This window comes from Sparus aurata, chromosome 1 (assembly GCF_900880675.1).
Source record: "Sparus aurata chromosome 1, fSpaAur1.1, whole genome shotgun sequence".
Classification (NCBI taxonomy): domain Eukaryota; kingdom Metazoa; phylum Chordata; class Actinopteri; order Spariformes; family Sparidae; genus Sparus; species Sparus aurata.
In genome coordinates this window covers 6159711-6177111 of record NC_044187.1, presented here as the reverse complement: position 1 = coordinate 6177111, position 17401 = coordinate 6159711, and the positions used below count along the sequence as shown (strand labels likewise).

The window sequence follows — 17401 nt, the reverse complement described above, 5'->3', positions numbered from 1 at the left end:
AAGCTGGGAACGTCTGGGGGAGGCCCCTGTCCAAGAAGCCTTCAACTCCCACCTCCGAAGGAGCTTCTCTAGCATCTCTGTGGAGGCTGGGGATATCAAACTTGAATGGACGATGTTCAAAGCTTCCATTGTTGAAGCTGCAGCTGTGTCCTGTGGCCATAGGGTCTTAGGTGCCTCAAGGGGCGACAACCCTCGGACACCGTGGTGGACACCGGTGGTCAGGGAAGCCGTCCAACTGAAGAAAGGAGTCCCTCGGGACATGTTGTCCCGGGGACTCCTGAGGCAGTTTTGGGGTACCGATGGGCCCAAAGGGCAGCACCCGCACCCATTTCAGGAGGGGGAAACAGGGGACCATCCAAGCTGTGTACAGCAATGATGGGACCTTGTTGACTTCGACTGAGGAGGTCATAGGGCGGTGGAAGGAGTTCTTTGGTGACCTCCTGAATCCCACTCAGCCACCCTCTGTAATTGAGACAGAGCTGGAGGATGATGGGGTATCATCGCAGATTTCCCTGGGTGAAGTCACTGTGGTAGTCAAACAACTCCACAGTGGCAAAGCCCCAGGGATCGATGAGATACCACCAAAAATGCTGAAGGCTCTGGGTGTTGAGGGCCTTACTTGGTTGACACGCCTCTTCAACATTACGTGGGGGTCGGGGTCGGTGCCGAAGGAATGGCAAACAGGTGTGGTGGTCCCTCTCTTTAAGAAGGGGGACCAGAGGGTGTGTGCCAATTACAGAGGTATCACACTACTCAGCCTGCCTTGGAAAGTCTACTCCATGTGCTGGAAAGGAGGGTCCGGCTGATTGTCAAACCTCAGATTGAAGAGGAACAATGCGGATTCCAGCCTGGTCGTGGAACAACGTACCAGCTATTTACTCTGGCAGGAGTCTTGGAGGGGGCCTGGGAGTACAATCTCCCAGTCCACATGTGTTTCGTGGATCTGAAGAAGGCGTACGACCGCGTCCCCCGGGATGTTCTGTGGGAGGTGCTACAGGAGTATGGGGTCAGGGGGCCCCTTCTCAGGGCCATCCAATCCCTATATTCTCAAAGCGAGAGCTGCGTGCGTATACTCGGAAATACTGTAAGTCGCAATTGTTCCAAGTGGGTGTTGGCCTCCGGCGGGGCTGTGCCTTGTCCCCAATCCTGTTTGTGATATACAGGGACAGGATTTCGAGGCGCAGTCGTGGTATGGAGGGGTTACAGGTCGGTGACCTTAAGATCGCATCACTGCTTTTTGCAGATGATGTGGTCTTGATGGCATCATCAGCTGTAGATCTACAATGCTCACTGGATCAGTTCGTAGTTGAGTGTGAAGCGGCAGGGATGAGGATCAGCACCTCTAAATCTGAGGCAATGGTTCTAAGTAGGAAACTGGTGGATTGCCTACTCCAGGTGGGGAATGTGTCCTTGCCCCAAGTGAAGGAGTTCAAGTACCTCGGGGTTTTGTTCACGAGTGAGGGGATGATGGGGCGTGAGATTGACAGAAGAGTCGGAGCAGCGGGTACGGTGTTGCATGCGCTTCAACGCACGGTTGTGACAAAAAGGGAGCTAAGCCGGAAGGCAAAGCTCTCGATCTACCGGTCAATCATCGTCCCTACCCTCACCTATGGTCATGAGCAATGGGTCATGACCGAAAGAATGAGATCACGGGTTCAATCGGCCGAAATGGGTTTTCTTCGCAGGGTGGCTGAGGTCTCCCTTAGAGATGGGGTGAGAAGCTCAGCCATCGGAGGGACTCGGAGTAGAGCCGCTGCTCCTCTGCGTGGAAAGGAACCAGTTGAGGAGGTTCGGGCATCTGACGAGGATGCCACCAGGGCACCCTCCTAGGGAGGTGTTCATGGCACGTCCAACTGGGAGGAGACCTAGGGGTAGACCCAGGACCAGTTGGAGGGATTATATCTCTTCTCTGGCCTGGGAGCGCCTGGGGATTCCCCAGTCAGAGTTAGCCGATGTGGCCGGGGAAAGGGAAGTCTGGGGCTCGCTACTGAAGCTGCTGCCCCCGCGACCCGATTTTGGATAAGCGGCTGACAATGGATATAAAGTTCCTCTGCTTTGCACATCAGGGTCACTAGATCCGTTCTTGGAAACATTTCACCAAACAAACTCTTTTCTTTACAATAGTTTAATCTATTACAATAATAACACATAACAAGCAAACTCTTACTAATTAGTAAACTAACATCCTTTCATGCCCTTACTGCCAGGTTTTAAAGTTGCCCGAATATTGACTGAATACTTTGAGTTCAAGTGATTTGCAAGATAATTTTTGCCTCTCCACAACTGACATTCTCCCACTTCTTTGGGGCCCCAACCTGAAGTTCATTGTCTAGTTTTCCTCTGTGTGAAAGTAACCTAACAAATCTGTACACATCTCCTCCAGATGCTCCAAAGCTTCCCTCTGTGTCAGTGAGTCCCTCTGCTGAGATAGTGGACGGAAGTTCAGTGACTCTGACCTGTAGCAGTGATGCTAACCCAGCAGCTAATTACACCTGGTACAAGGAGAATGAAGACTCACCAAAAGCATCAGGACAGATCTTAACCATCACTGACTTCAGAGCTGAACACAGTGGGAATTATTCCTGTGATGTCCAGAACAGAAGAGGAAGAAACAAAACCACCGTCCATCTGAATGTGGCAGGTGAGTTATCTTCATTCACCTACACACACACCTGTTTACTGCACCAGACCAGATTAACATGTTAATATGTAACAACTCATAACTGGTGCAGAGAAAATAACATTTCCTGTCTGCGTTAAGAGACAGTTTTTCTGCAACTGTGTTCAGGGAGGAACCTCCATCATGTCAGAGGTGGAGGACTCTGACTGACTGATTAACAGACAGCATCACCTGGAAAAGTGATTTATTGATTCTCATCACATATGTGTGTATTTCTAGTGAATTCAACAAAGATAATGAACATCATCAGGGTGACTGTGGTGGTCTTGATGCTGATTCCTCTTCTTCTCCTGAGTCTGTGGATAAGGTGAAACAATCAGAATCCATCTGCTCTTTTGTTTTCTTCTTCAGACTTCATTTAGTTTTAATGATATGAGTTTCTCAATGTGGAATTTTGTACTTGTTGTTGGACTCGATCCAGGAAGAAGAAAACTCTGAGCTCCACCACTGAACCACAAGAACCTGTCGAGATGATAGAGGTGAGACAGAGAGAGAGGCCGTCTTGATAAAACCTCTTCTATATTACAGTTATAATAACTTGACTGATCTGATTTGATGTCAGTTCATGAACGAGGTCCTTTGAGCTTCATTTTGTCGTCTCTCCTCATCAGTTGGACTCTTGTCCTGTTTATGAGAACGTCTCAAACTTCACTGCAGCACAGAAAGAAGACACAGAGCAGCAGGAAGACATGCTGTGAAGTCCAGTCAGGTTAGAGACTCCTGCATCCAATAAAACATCCCCACTTTAGATTTACAGTCACAGTCACAACTAAAACTTTACACATGTGTTCTGTGATTCTCTTCAGATGCAGCTGAACCAGAGGCAGGACTCACCTGATGGACACAAAGAAGTACCACATTGAAATATCACAGAGGAGAGCGAGGCTGTGGAGGATGTGGGGGAATTGGACACATTTACCTTCAGCTCCAAAAGTTTTCATGTTGAGTTTTCAGTAGCAGCAGCAGGTAGGAGTCAGCAGCACAGACAGTCAGCAGCAGCATGTAGCAGGAAGTTTAGAAGAACGTGGAGTCGGCAGCTTCAACTGAATCATGTCCAGCTGTCAGACATGATTTATTGTTCAGATCAGCTTACTGCTTAAACTGTGAGAGCTTATTTTAACTTGTACAGTCAGTTATGTTATAGACATTGATGAGATGTTAAACAAAATGTATTTTGAAGTTCTACAGAATAATAAATAATATTTGAAAAGTCTGTGATCAGCTTCTGGGTTTTCACCTGTCCTGGCTGACAAAGCCAATAAAGTGAGTTCAAAGTGAGACAGTGAGCTGAGAACATCACATTTTACTTCATGCATAGTTTATATTTTCACACATTAAAACCAAACATAAGTTAAACCAGTAGTAAAACTCTTTGTTACGTCCCCGGATGAGGCAAAAGAAAACAGTAGCAAAATTGCAACTCAAAATGGCTCTATTGCCCGCAAAATACACTCATTTGCCCACACGACTATGGTCACAACAAAAAACATCCTACACGCTGTAGCTCTGGCTCTGTGGCTCCCGCATATCACGGCCGCCCAGGCCAACTGGCATCTGCAGCACCTTTGTATCACATGGCCTAAGTGGCAAGTAGCCTCAGGTGTGTGAGCCACACACTGACGAGGAGGAGGGGGAGGATGTGGGTGTCACCTGAATGGGTGAAAGAAAACACACAAAATACACCCACAACCCTGGGGCCATAACACCCCCTCCCTCCGTATCCCTACGCATTAGCGCAACGGCCCAGTTGCGCTAATGCGTAGGGATACGGAGGTTCTACGGTTGAGAAAATGTAGTGCCAAAAGAAAGTGCGGTCTGACGGAGATGTAAAGCGGTGTGAATTTTCTCTATACAAGGTATACTTGCAATAATATAGATTTTTTAAGGTGGGCCTCGTTTTAGGTGGTTAAAATTCGCTTTGCACTGTGTTCACTCTAGTACAAAGCTGAGCGGCTGGGCTGGAGCGGCTCTCTGCTTCTCCAAACTGAGGCTGCGCTGATCGGTGATTAAGGTAGGAAACAGACCAACTATAGATATGTACTTTATAGGACCCCACTTCAAAAAACACCAACTATCTCATTAACATATTGTTAAGCAGCAATGTCAGCATCTACACTATTTTGTCTCGTGTCTTCGATTCTGATTCTGAAATCTTGAAAATGATCTTTTTTTTCCAAAAATCTCACCTGTAGTCACCATTTAAAGGGTTATTTTTCAAATTTTACTTATTTCAAATGGCTAAAAAAAGAATCAATAATTAATGATATCGACTGATATGAAACACTTATATCATGATACATTTTTCAGCCATATCGCCCAGCCCTACCCCAGACACACCAACTGGCTGTATAACCCACTGTGAAACCCACTTGGGCACACCCTGGTTAACACAATGTTTGTACATCTTACCCCCACGAACAGTTTTCCTCGCTACAGTACAACCTTTTTCCAAAGATGAAGGTAGCGTGATGTTGGGCTCCTGGAACCGGCAGACCACTGCACCACCAGCAGGGGGCAACCTTCCCTCAGCTGGGGCAGAAAACCAGTTATTAGGCACAGCGTGGGTCCGCCGAGGAGACGCCGCTGGAGCCGGCACTCTAGCTACCAAACCCCCTTGATGATGTTTAGCACGACAGTTATAGTGAGCACAAAGGATAGGACTTACAACCTCCGGCACAGGAAAGACCTTGCTACCTGCTACGTCCAGGGCCGCCTTAACCTAATGGTAGGCCCCGGGGCTGAGAGGTTTTGTAGGCCCTCCATCCCCTCGATTTATAGAGTCTCATTTTAAAAAAGCGTAATATCTAGGTAATCTACATCACAAAATGCAGTAGTTTCTTTCAAGACATACAACAGTGAATTTTCCCTCTTTGAGCCAGAAAACACCATAATATTGTTATTAACATATCACTGAGCCCACTTGAGCATAAACACAATACGCTTTTTTTAACAACCACACACAGCAACTTATGGTGATAATAAAACCAAAATGTGTGCAAATATGATTTCAAACGATATTATGAAAAACATCACCAACCATCATCTGCACAAACATTGATAATAACTAATAACAGCATAAGCGAAGAACAGCAACAGATCAAAGTAGAAGCCTCTTCTCTGGCCTCAGCGGGCCTGTCAACCAATCACATGCACCTGCACAGACACACAAACACACTCCATTTAGCCCCATGGATAGCAACATGGCCTAATGCCAGGTGCCAAAAAGATGAAACTGAGCAACATTTATAGAAGGTTTGCAGTATAATCTAAAAACATAATTTAATTTGCGGAAACAGAAATATATTCTGTGCTCAATAAATGTATTTGCATGTAGCTTGTATGCATTTTAAGGTGCAATAATAACCTCTCACAGACTCTCTGCAGATCGCTCACTCTTGCTCTCAATCTCTCCTTCTGTGCGCTCAACTTCGCCTGCACACTGGCTTAAGTTAGCACTGCGTTAACAACAGCTAATCTGAATTTAGGGTCTGATCTCTAAGTCTCCCACTGGGTTGACTTTGTGGCACATTTATATGGCTGTGCCAACTTGAGCGAGTATTCGCCATCATTGCTGCACTCTGTCCTCTGTTGCAGCAGCGCAGTTATGCGCGTCTCCGAGTGACACCTCCATCCCGATACAAGTCCAGCAGGCTCCACATTGATATAGTAAATAGCTACCCGCAGTGTCTCCACCTTGCTGAGTCGTTTGTCTTTCAGCTCCTGCGGCAGATGCTTTCTGAGCCGCGCGTGGCCTTCATTTACGCAGCGCACTCGAGCCGCTCCTTTTGCGGATGAACGCAGGCTCGAAGGAGTAATCACACACGCCGAGGAGTCCGTGAAAGTAGAATTACGATAACCGTGTGTAAGGTAAACTCTGGCCGTGCACGGGGTCGAGGTATGCGGCGTCCAGGTGGAAGGGCAGTCCGAGTCGGAGCGCATCCTTGTTGTGCGCTCCAGTGTGGAGAAGCCATGGAGAGCAAGCGTGGACATATGAAACAGGCTCCACTAACGCCTCTCTATTAATTAAAAAGGATAGAACATGTTTGCATGGAGTGTGATCCGGGGCAGAGAAGTAGCCCTATCTCTCTCATCAAGATACAAATTGTTTGCATAATGTTCCGACAATACTGTGAATTATTGATATTTGGAAATTGACTGGCATTGAGTGAGGCCCGCGGGCCGCCAGGTGCCCCTGATCTAGACAAACATCTAAGCAAATGTGCATTTCTCAATGCACAACCACAACAATTTAAATCTGCACAAGCTATAAATACAGCACTTTCTTACCTTTTTAGAAGTGCTTTCGTCTGGTCGTGCCGACATGATGGCATCTTTACTTTGACAGGACTCCGGTCCCATTTTCGCCCAATAAGCGGCACTTTTGCGTCAATATTGTTTCCCCAGTGGCCAGGGTCACTGTTACATGGGTCATTTGACCCGTCTCCCCCTGACTGCTTTTCAGCCTGGTCCTCTCTCTGGGGCCCGTGTGCTCCCCCCTCCTCCTCCTTCCCTCCACTGCTGCGGGCGGTCCCCTGCTCCTCTCCAGCTACATCCACCTGCACGGCCTGCGCCTCCTCCGCTCCCTCCGGTGTGTGAGATAGCGAGCTTCCCCTGGTGCTGCTGGCTCCATCTTCAGCAGCAGCTGGTTTAAAAAAGTTTTGGGATGCTCTTCAGTAATTCTTTTTCGCGCAACTCTTTCTTAACAAGTTTTTTTCTTTTCTGGGCACCACTCTCAAACGTCCTCCCCGACATTTTCCACTAAATGTCACTCAATCATAGAGGGACACACCCCAAAACTAACTATAGACATTCTGATAGGTCAGCCCACGGGCCATAGGCTATGGGGCCACGTGGGTCACTCCTAATTTGGATCAATCAGCAGCCACGTAACGTGCGATTAGAGTGATTGACAGAAAACCTGACAAGTTACAAAACAATATGATCTTTTCAGCTCATCGTGAACCTGAACTTGTGAGGCCCCTGAACTCGTGAGGCCCCTGGGCTTCAGCCCAGGTAAGCCCGTGCATTAAAGCGGCCTTGGCTACGTCATTTCCCATGATAAAGTGAACACTGTCTTTTGGGAAACTAGCACGCACCGCTACTGGGAAGAAACCAGCCACTAGCCCACTCATAACGTGGACGCTATGTAGGGGTGAGGGCATTGACCTCATCTCAATGCCTCTCACTACCACACTCATGTTACACGCCGACACTGCACTCAAAGGTAATACCTTTGAGAGGATGAGGGACTGTGAACAAGCCGTGTCTCGCAGCACGGCGACAAGGCGTTGGTCCTCGGCTATTCCTGTGAGGGAAACATAAGCTTGAAAAATGAATGGCTTGAAATGCTCATCAGGCCCACTCAAAACATTATTCGGGTCCAGCAGTGACACGGTCATAATGAGCCTGACACCTTTGGGCTTACTCAACACTGACGCCTGCTGCTTTCGCTTCAGGGACTGACAGTCAGTCACTACATGACCAGGCTTATGGCAAAAGAAACACAGCTTCTCTGTATTACCAGCCAACTGCGGCACAGGAGCCTGGGTCACTGGCACGTCAGTTGAGGGTTTTAGCTCATCATGATTAGATGGTTCACGTTTCACAAACACCGGTTTATGTGTGAGGGCAAACTCATCAGCCAGATACGCGGCCTGCTGCAGAGTGGTTACCTTTTGCTCATTTAAATAAATGACAATACGGTCTGGCAAACAGTTTTTCTTAAACTCCTCAAGTAGCATAAGCTCGTGCACCGACTTCAGATCGTCAGCCTTACATGCAAAACACCAGCGGTCAAAGAGAAGCACTTTCTCCCTCGCAAAGTCAGCGTGTGTTTGGCTTGATGTTTTTCTGAGGTTTCGAAACCGCACTTTTCACTTTATCATAAATCAAACTGTCCTCCACGGACAGAGATGAACAAGCCTCCTGAGCTTTGCCGGTTAATTTACACTGGAGTGAAATGGCCCACACATCTTTCAGCCAGCGTAAGGCAACCGCGAGACGCTCAAACGCACCTAAGTAGGACTCAACCTCACGAAACTGCGGGACTGACAAAATATTTAGCACGACAGCACTGGGGCCGTAACACACTTTGACAGATGTTACATTTTCCAGTTATTTCTGCTGCTGAGTCAAATCAACAGCCAGCTTCCACAACAAGTGAAGGAGCTGTTGGACAGCTCTGTAGGTGAAACATTAGTGTGCAGAACGTTTAAACTTCAGCTTTAAATAAATAACTCTTCTGTAAATTTTGAGATTATTATTATTTTACTAGATATCAAAACATTTGAATTCAACTCTGTCCTTTAGCTTTGGCTTATTTCTCACATTGTCACATTTAGTGTACACATGAATGAAATGTGCCACAGTTTAATGATTCTTTATGGTTCACCATTATGGTGTAGAGGAAGGGGCTGAGGACGCATCCCTGTGGAGTGCCAATGTTTGTGATGATGCTGGCTGAAGTCCTAGTTCCAATCCTGACAGACTGGGGCCTGCCAGTCAGAAAGTTTAGCAGCCAGTCACAGATGATGGGGTGCAGACCAAGTGTAGACAGTTTGTCGGTGAGTTTGTGGGGGATGACTGTGTTGAAGGCAGATCTGTAGTCCACAAAAAGCGTCCTGATGTAGGAGTTTATTTTCCAGGTGGGAGAGGGAGTAGTGAAGAACAGCAGCGATAGCATCTGAGGTGGACCTGCTGGGCCAGTAGGTGTATTGCAGGAGTCCAGTGGGTCTGGTATGCTGCTCTGAATGTGGGTCAGCACCACTCTCTCAAAACACTACATAATGATTGGAGTGAGTGCGACTGGCCTGTAATCATTCAGGCAGGTGGGTGGGCTCTTCTTGGGAAGGGGGACGATGGTTGTGGTGTTGAAGCAGGAGGGAACGATGCTGTGGCTGAGTGAAAGGTTGAAAATGGAGGTGAGAGCATCAGCCAGCTCGTTGCCTGGTCCAGCTGCCTCGCGGGGGTTGATGTTCCTCAGGACTCTGTGTACCTGGACTGATGGGATGGTTGGTTGGGGGGTCCTGGTGTGTGAGTGCCTCCTCTCTGTGGTGTGGCTGGAGGTCTTGAAGCAGGTGTAAAAAGTGTTGAGGTCATCCGGCAGGCTGTCTGCAGAGCTGGTGGTGCTGATGGTGGTCCTGTAGTCGGTGATGTGCTGTAGGCCGGAGTCAGCAGTGGAATAGAAGCCGTCAGGCTTCTCTCTGTGCTGCCTTTTGGCTGCTGTGATGGCTTTTTCCGGTCCATACTTCGCAGCTTTGTACTCCGTCTCATTGCCTGATTTAAATACAAGAGAGCGGTCAAGCAGCATGTGATGTACCTGACTGTTACTCCAGGGCTTCTGGTTGGGAAACTTCTCGACTTGTATGGTGGGCATGATGTTGTCGACACAAGTGCTAATATACCCAGTCACATACTCAGCATAGTCCTGTATGCTGACAGAAGAGTCCTCCAGAGTGGCTGCAGCTTTAAACACATCCCAGTCTGTCCAAGTATAACAGTCCTGCAGGATGCTCTCAGTGTCCGGGGTCCAGAGTTTGACTTGTTTAGTCACAGGGTTTGTCTGTTTCAGCCTTTGTCTCTGTGCTGGATACAGGAACAAAGAGATGAGGTCTGGGTGTTCAAAGTGTGGGTGGGGTGCGGCCCTGTAGGCACTGCGTATACTGCTGTAAACATGATCCAGTGTGTTCTTATCATGGGAGGGAATGTCCACATGTTAATATTTAGAGAATACAGTCTTTAAGTTGCAGTGGTTAAAGTCGTCAGCGGCGATGAAGACAGCGTCAGGATGCTCCTGATTCAGTATCTCTGATGGTTCACTGCCCTCTAGTGGGGAAGTTTAAGTGTGGCACATTCAGGCTTCATCACTGTGAGTGCTTCCTCCTCCGTCTGCTTTAAAGGGTCAGTTCACCCAAATTACAAAAAGACACTTTCTCTCTTACCTTCAGTGGTGTGTAGCCATGCAGATAGTTTTGTTCTGTTTCTCTGCACACTGTGAGGTTTGGCTGTTTTTTTCAAATGTTAGGTGACACTTTGTTCTTTGTTTTTGTTGTTTTTTATCCAAATCTACATGTTGGACATCTCTGCACAGTTTATCAATCTGAACCACCTATATGAACCAAAGTCATTAAAAACCGTTGTGTGTCCTCATCAGATCCTACCAGTCCTCTTGAACTATGTGTCACATGTTCATGTGTTGTTAACACTAACAGATGTGGGAGTTTCTCTCGGCTCAGTGTTCTGCTTTTCTCTGCACACAGCAGCAACCTGACTGCAGAGTAAACAGAGAAGAAACAAACCAGGAAACAGCAACAACATGTCATTTTCCATCCTCTCTTATAATGAACCCTCTGCTCTTCATCCTATTCAGTCAAACTGCCTCGTGGTTCACAGGTACAATGCATTCCTGTTCCTTCACTACACCTGCAGACTGTGTGACATCCTGCCTCAGAGCACAGAGAGATGAACTGTAGAGGGCAGCTGTAAATATTTACAATCAAAAATGTGACTTAATGCATCCCATACTGCATTTAGTATTGAATTCATACTTTGCAAGACAAGACAACTTCAGTACGATGTGGGTGTAGACTCGTACTTGGCACGTCATGTATGTTAATAACCTGAAGAGGAAGGAAACGTAGTGGTTTAAGAGCCTGATATCTGACTTCTGCTCACTGACAACTGAGGAACGGCTTCTTTCAAGACGACGTCCGTCTTCATTGTAAGTAGAATTGTTTGTAGATGTGACTGATACTGTAAACCTCCTGTGTGCATCATTATTTTATCTGCTGACATGTTTTATTGTCTCTGAAACCTCACAGAGAGATCAGAGGAGCAGATATGAGTTTAACTGCAGCAGTGAGTGGATTTGTCGTCTTCCTTCTCTCTGTGTCAGGTACAGTTACATTTACTGCATTTAAAGAGGGAATCTGGACTTTTGCATGAAGTAGCTGTGTGCTCAGCACTTTTACACGCTGTAAACTGAGAATATTTTGGGTTTTCAGAACTTTTCCCTTCTCATCCTGTTTAATGTGTTCTAAAGTCGACCCTGGCTGCAGAAGCAGCAGCTCATGTGGAGGACGATTAGTTTGTATCTGCAGCTACTTTTATCACAGTGAAGTTTTTTGGAGGGATATTGTTCTCACAGTAAAACCCCAAAAACTGACTGTACTTCTTGTATATGATCGTACATCCGCACCACTCCCTGCTAGTTCTGTTATTGCTGTCTGACGTCAGTGTGATGTTTCCATGCTATATGCAGACAGCGTATCTTTCTGTCATAGCTGCTTGAAGCAGATTGACACCTCAGTGTTCTGCTTTTATTTTTGTAGTTTTCACACTCAGCAGCATCCTGATCACAGAGTGAACAGAGAGAACTGACCAAGAACAGCACAGACTCTAATCAATAATATTTCTCCTCTTATCCTGGTCAGTAAACTGCATTAAAGGTCACAGGTTCAATACATTCCTGTTCACTTCACTGCACCTTCAGACTGGGTGCACACTGAGTTTAACTGTAGAAAGCATGTTCACATCTTCCACTCTTCCTTTGTTTGTGTTCATCCTGGTGTCATTCAGAAATAACATACAAAAGTCACAAAGTGTTATTTTATTTAAACCATTGGTTAGAAAGTGCCTATTAAAGGGAAGTTAACATGTGGGTGGAGTAACATGAGTATTTTGTACAACTTTTCTTCAACATTTCAGAAAAGTGTGTAAAATATTTTTATTAATTTTCTGTGTGGACGACTTTTTGTTGACGCATGATTAAGAACTGTTGATGACAGTAATTAGTCTGATAATCGAGGATTTTGAAGCACATCCATGTTACCTTTCCTCCACATCATATTGGTAGTTTGATCACCTTTTGTCTTATTAACTAATTGTTAACTGAAGTTATTCAGTGTCATTGTGTTTTCTCATGTTCTCTGTGTTACAGTGATACAGGGTCAGGATGACTGGGGAGTGACTTACAGCTCTACTGAGATCTGTGCCTTAAAAGGATCAACAGTGGACATGAGCTGCACCTACACATACCCATCCACTGTAAAGAGAGTTGAGAACAGATTCTGGTTCACAAAAGAGAGTAATGGTGTTTATACGGATTTAAGAACAGACCCACAGTATTCAGGTCGTGTGCAGTATATCTGTGTTAACAACAACTGCACTCTGAGAATCACTGACCTGAGAGAGAGCGACTCAGCTGAGTACAAGTTCAGATTCATTATAGAACAAGAAGGTGGGAAATATTCTGGTTTACCTGGAGTCACTTTGTCAGTCACAGGTAATATTTTTGACTGATCATTTTTAAATTTAGTTCAAAGTGTTTAATTTCTTGAAATCACTGTAACTGTTTGTAAACATCTTATGTATGTATTTATGAACATAATTAACATTGTTCATTACCACATATTTACAGAGCCTCTCAAGCTGCAGGTGCATCGACAACATTCAAATACTTACCTGTCGTGTGTCAGCAGTTGTGATGATCAAACTTCCTTCATCTGGTTCAAGAATGGAGAGAAAGTACCTGAAAATAACAGGTATTACTATCCAGATGTCGTTGGTCACGCAGACGAGTACACCTGTGCTGTCAAAGGTTATGAGAAGTTCCCGTCTCCTCCAGTGTGTGAGTTTACTTTCTGTTCTATCTAATGCAGACTTTAACATGTTCATGTAACTCAGTGGTATTTGGTGATTTGTTGTACAGAAGTGATTGACAACCAAACAGCTGCACTAAGAGTCTAGACTTGTTGAATAAATATTCATTTTATGTGTCTTCACTCCAAATTAAGCCACAAAATAACAGATCACAGATCCGTCTGTATCTTCAATTTATTCAAGGACTTTTTTTAAGTCTGGTCCGTCCACAAGAGTAAACAGAATCTAGTCACATGATTGTTCAGATGTGAGGAATTATAAGATATTATTCTTACTTGTGTTTTGAATGTTAGTATGTAGAACTTTATCTTACTGACCTACTGGAGTTCATCAGTAAACATGAAAGTGTCCAAAGACACTGAACCAGGATAATTTCCTTGATGATGAACTATGAAACATTTTGTCTGTGATCTTTATGTTCATTTGGATTTATGTTGATTAGGTTGAAGTAAGATTAATTAGTTTGGTATTTCTGATTTCTGTCTATTTCCAACATGGACCTCCTTTGTCAACACACATATTAAAATTGAATGAAATGTTTTTATTTGTTCTCCTCCAGATGCTCCAAAGCTTCCCTCTGTGTCAGTGAGTCCCTCTGCTGAGATAGTGGAGGGCAGTTCAGTGACTCTGACCTGTAGCAGTGATGCTAACCCAGCAGCTAAATACACCTGGTACAAGAAGAATGGAGATCCAGACCTTCATCCTCTCAGTAAAGAACCACAGCTTGTCTTCAGCTCCATCCAGTCCTCTGACTCTGGAGAGTATTACTGTACAGCTGAGAACGAGCTGGGGAGGAGGACGTCTGAATACATCTATATTAATGTGACATGTGAGTGAAACTCAGCTGATTTAAATCAACTAATGACTTTTTAAAACTTTATCACCCAGTCAGGTGTTTTGCTGATGGTGCACTTTCTTCAGCTCTGCCTGTTTCACCTTCACAGTCTGCTGCTGTTGTTCACTGAGCAGCTACAGTAGATGATGAAATGATGTTTGATTTACAAACTGACAGCCACTACTTTAATCTAATAGATGTTGCAAAGGGTTGAGTCAAACTGAATCAACTACTGTATGTCTTATTTCATTGCCTTATTGTATTTCATCTGTTAATTAAACTCATCTACAATATTAGAATTAAATGTAAAATGTGTTCATGTTTTCTCCTCCAGATGCTCCAAAGCTTCCCTCTGTGTCAGTGAGTCCCTCTGCTGAGATAGTGGAGGGCAGTTCAGTGACTCTGACCTGTAGCAGTGATGCTAACCCAGCAGCTAATTACACCTGGTACAAGAAGAAACAAAAACTGCTTCGAGGACAGACAGGCATCTATCATTTCTCCTCCATCAGCTCTGAGGACAGAGGGAACTACTCCTGCAAGTCTGAGAATCAGTATGGAGAGATCATGTCCTCGTCTGTATCAGTCGATGTCCAGTGTGAGTACAAAATATAAACAGCTCTGGTGTCCTGCTGACTCAGCGTTAAGAGACATATGACTTGTAGCCACAGTGAACCTGCTTCACATGTTTACACACATATCTCCAGATATAATGTGAATTTACTGATAACTGTGGTCTATTTGTGTAGGTTGAAAGATGAGAGGTCTAAAAAGGCAAAATACAAGTTTGTTCACAGAACACATGACCTTAATCCAAAATGTAAATGTGACAAAGCCATCATCTGATTTTAATGACATGAGTCTCTTTAAATCTCCTCCAGATGCTCCAAGACTTCCCTCTGTGTCAGTGAGTCCCTCTGCTGAGATAGTGGAGGGCAGTTCAGTGACTCTGACCTGTAGCAGTGATGCTAACCCACCAGCTAATTACACCTGGTACAAGGAGAATGAAGACTCACCAAAAGCATCAGGACAGATCTTCACCATCACTGACTTCAGAGCTGAACACAGTGGGAATTATTCCTGTGAAGCCCAGAACAGCAGAGGAAGAAACAAAACCACCGTACATCTGACTGTGGCAGGTGAGTTATCTTCATTCACCTGCACACACACCTGTTTACTGCACCAGAGCAGATTAACATGTTAATCTGTAACAACTCATAACTGGTGCAGAGAAAATAACATTTCCTGTCTGCGTTCAGAGACAGTTTTTCTGTAGCTGTGTTCAGGGAGGAACCTCCATCATGACAGAGGTGGAGGACTCTGACTAACTGATTAACAGACAGCATCACCTGGAAAAGTGATTTATTGATTCTCATCACATATCTGTGTGTATTTCTAGTGAATTCAACAATGATAGTGAACATCATCAGGTTGACTGTGGTGGTCTTGATGCTGATTCCTCTTCTTCTCCTGAGTCTGTGGACGAGGTGAAACATTTAGAATCCATCTGCTCTTTTATTTTCTTCTTCAGACTTCATTTAGTTTTAGTGATGTGAGTTTCTCAATGTGGAATTTTGTATTTGTTGTTGTTGGACTCAATCCAGGAAGAAGAAAACTCTGAGCTCCACCACTGAACCACAAGAACCTGTCGAGATGATAGAGGTGAGACAGAGAGAGAGGCCGTCTTGACAAAACCTCCTCTATATCACAGTTATAATAACTTAACTGATCTGATTTGATGTCAGTTCATGAACGAGGTCCTTTGAGCTTCATTTTGTCGTCTCTCCTCATCAGCTGGACTCTTGTCCTGTTTATGAGGACGTCTCAGACTTCACTGCAGCACAGACAGAAGACACAGAGCAGCAGGAAGACATGCTGTGAAGTCCAGTCAGGTTAGAGACTCCTGCATCCAATAAAACATCCCGACTTTAGATTTACAGTCACAGTCACAACTAAAACTTTACACATGTGTTCTGTGATTCTCTTCAGATGCAGCTGAACCAGAGGCAGGACTCACCTGATGGACACAAAGAAGTACCACATTGAAATATCACAGAGGAGAGCGAGGCTGTGGAGGATGTGGGGGAAGTGGACACATTTACCTTCAGCTCCAAAAGTTTTCATGTTGAGTTTTCAGTAGCAGCAGCAGGTAGGAGTCAGCAGCACAGACAGTCAGCAGCAGCATGTAGCAGGAAGTTTAGAAGAACGTGGAGTCGGCAGCTTCAACTGAATCATGTCCAGCTGTCAGACATGATTTATTGTTCAGATCAGCTTACTGCTTAAACTATGAGAGCTTATTTTAACCGGTACAGTCAGTTATATTATAGAAATGGATGAGATGTTAAACAAAATGTATTTTGAAATTCTACAGAATAATAAATAACATCTGAAAAGTCTCTGATCAGCTTCTGGGTTTTCACCTGTCCTGGCTGACAAAGCCAATAAAGTGTGTTCAAAGTGAGACAGTGAGCTGAGAGCATCACATTTTACTTCATGTACAGTTTATATTTTCACACATTAACACCAAACATAAGTCCAGTAGTAAAACACTTTGACAGATGTTACATTTTCCAATTGTTTCTGCTGCTGAGTCAAATCAACAGCCAGCTTCCACAACAAGTGAAGGAGCTGTTGGACAGCTCTGTAGGTGAAACATTAGTGTGCAGAACGTTTAAACTTCAGTTTTAAACTAATTATTCTTCTGTTAATGTTTGAGATTATCATTTGTTCACCAGATATCAGACATATAAATTCAACTCTGTTCTTTAGCTTTGGCTTATTTCTGACATTGTCACATTTTGTGTCCATAAGAATGAAATGTGCCACAGTTTAATGGTTCTTTATGATTTGGGATGTTGCTGATATGAAGATGCACAGAGAAAGTTTTTACTGAGGAGGACCTGAACTAATATTTAAGCCATAACTCTCTTTTAGGTTCCATTAAATTATTTTGGATTGATTGAATGAAGCAGAGTAGATCCAAGTTCACTTAATGTGAAGCCCTTTCAGAATAAAAGTCCAGGTTTATGCGACACCTTGATTATAAGGGGTGTAAAGTTTTTGATCTGTACCCTGAACTATGGACTCATGAACTCAAACACTTCCTGTGATGCTTCATAAATTATATGTTTTCAGAAAAAAATGTGCATTTCACTGCCTGTGGGAAGAAAGTGTTCTTCAGTCTGTTTGTTTTAGATCTGATGGATCTTTATCCAGCAGGGGTTGTAGCT

The 17401-nt window shown here is 44.7% G+C and overlaps 2 protein-coding genes and 1 long non-coding RNA gene across 3 annotated transcripts; all 3 read left to right on the top strand.

The window, feature by feature from the left end:
- Nucleotides 1-2043: 2043 nt before the first annotated feature.
- Nucleotides 2044-3893, top strand: LOC115587907 (uncharacterized). The gene is made up of 5 exons (XR_003985227.1): nucleotides 2044-2641; nucleotides 2900-2987; nucleotides 3102-3159; nucleotides 3292-3389; nucleotides 3487-3893. It is a non-coding gene; the product is annotated as an uncharacterized LOC115587907 (long non-coding RNA).
- Nucleotides 3894-10883: 6990 nt separating this feature from the next.
- LOC115588352 (uncharacterized) lies at nucleotides 10884-14388 on the top strand. The gene is made up of 6 exons (XM_030428944.1): nucleotides 10884-11399; nucleotides 11500-11573; nucleotides 12618-12962; nucleotides 13098-13307; nucleotides 13899-13913; nucleotides 14372-14388. Exons 2-6 carry the CDS (start codon nucleotides 11519-11521, stop codon nucleotides 14386-14388), a joined length of 642 nt encoding a protein of 213 aa, XP_030284804.1. The 5' UTR covers nucleotides 10884-11399; nucleotides 11500-11518.
- A 241-nt stretch (nucleotides 14389-14629) lies between these two features.
- On the top strand, nucleotides 14630-16565 carry LOC115587518 (B-cell receptor CD22-like). The gene is made up of 6 exons (XM_030427390.1): nucleotides 14630-14769; nucleotides 15053-15310; nucleotides 15571-15658; nucleotides 15776-15833; nucleotides 15966-16063; nucleotides 16161-16565. The coding sequence occupies exons 1-5, from the start codon at nucleotides 14739-14741 to the stop codon at nucleotides 16050-16052; spliced, it is 522 nt and encodes a 173-aa protein (XP_030283250.1). The 5' UTR covers nucleotides 14630-14738; the 3' UTR covers nucleotides 16053-16063; nucleotides 16161-16565.
- Nucleotides 16566-17401: the final 836 nt, after the last annotated feature.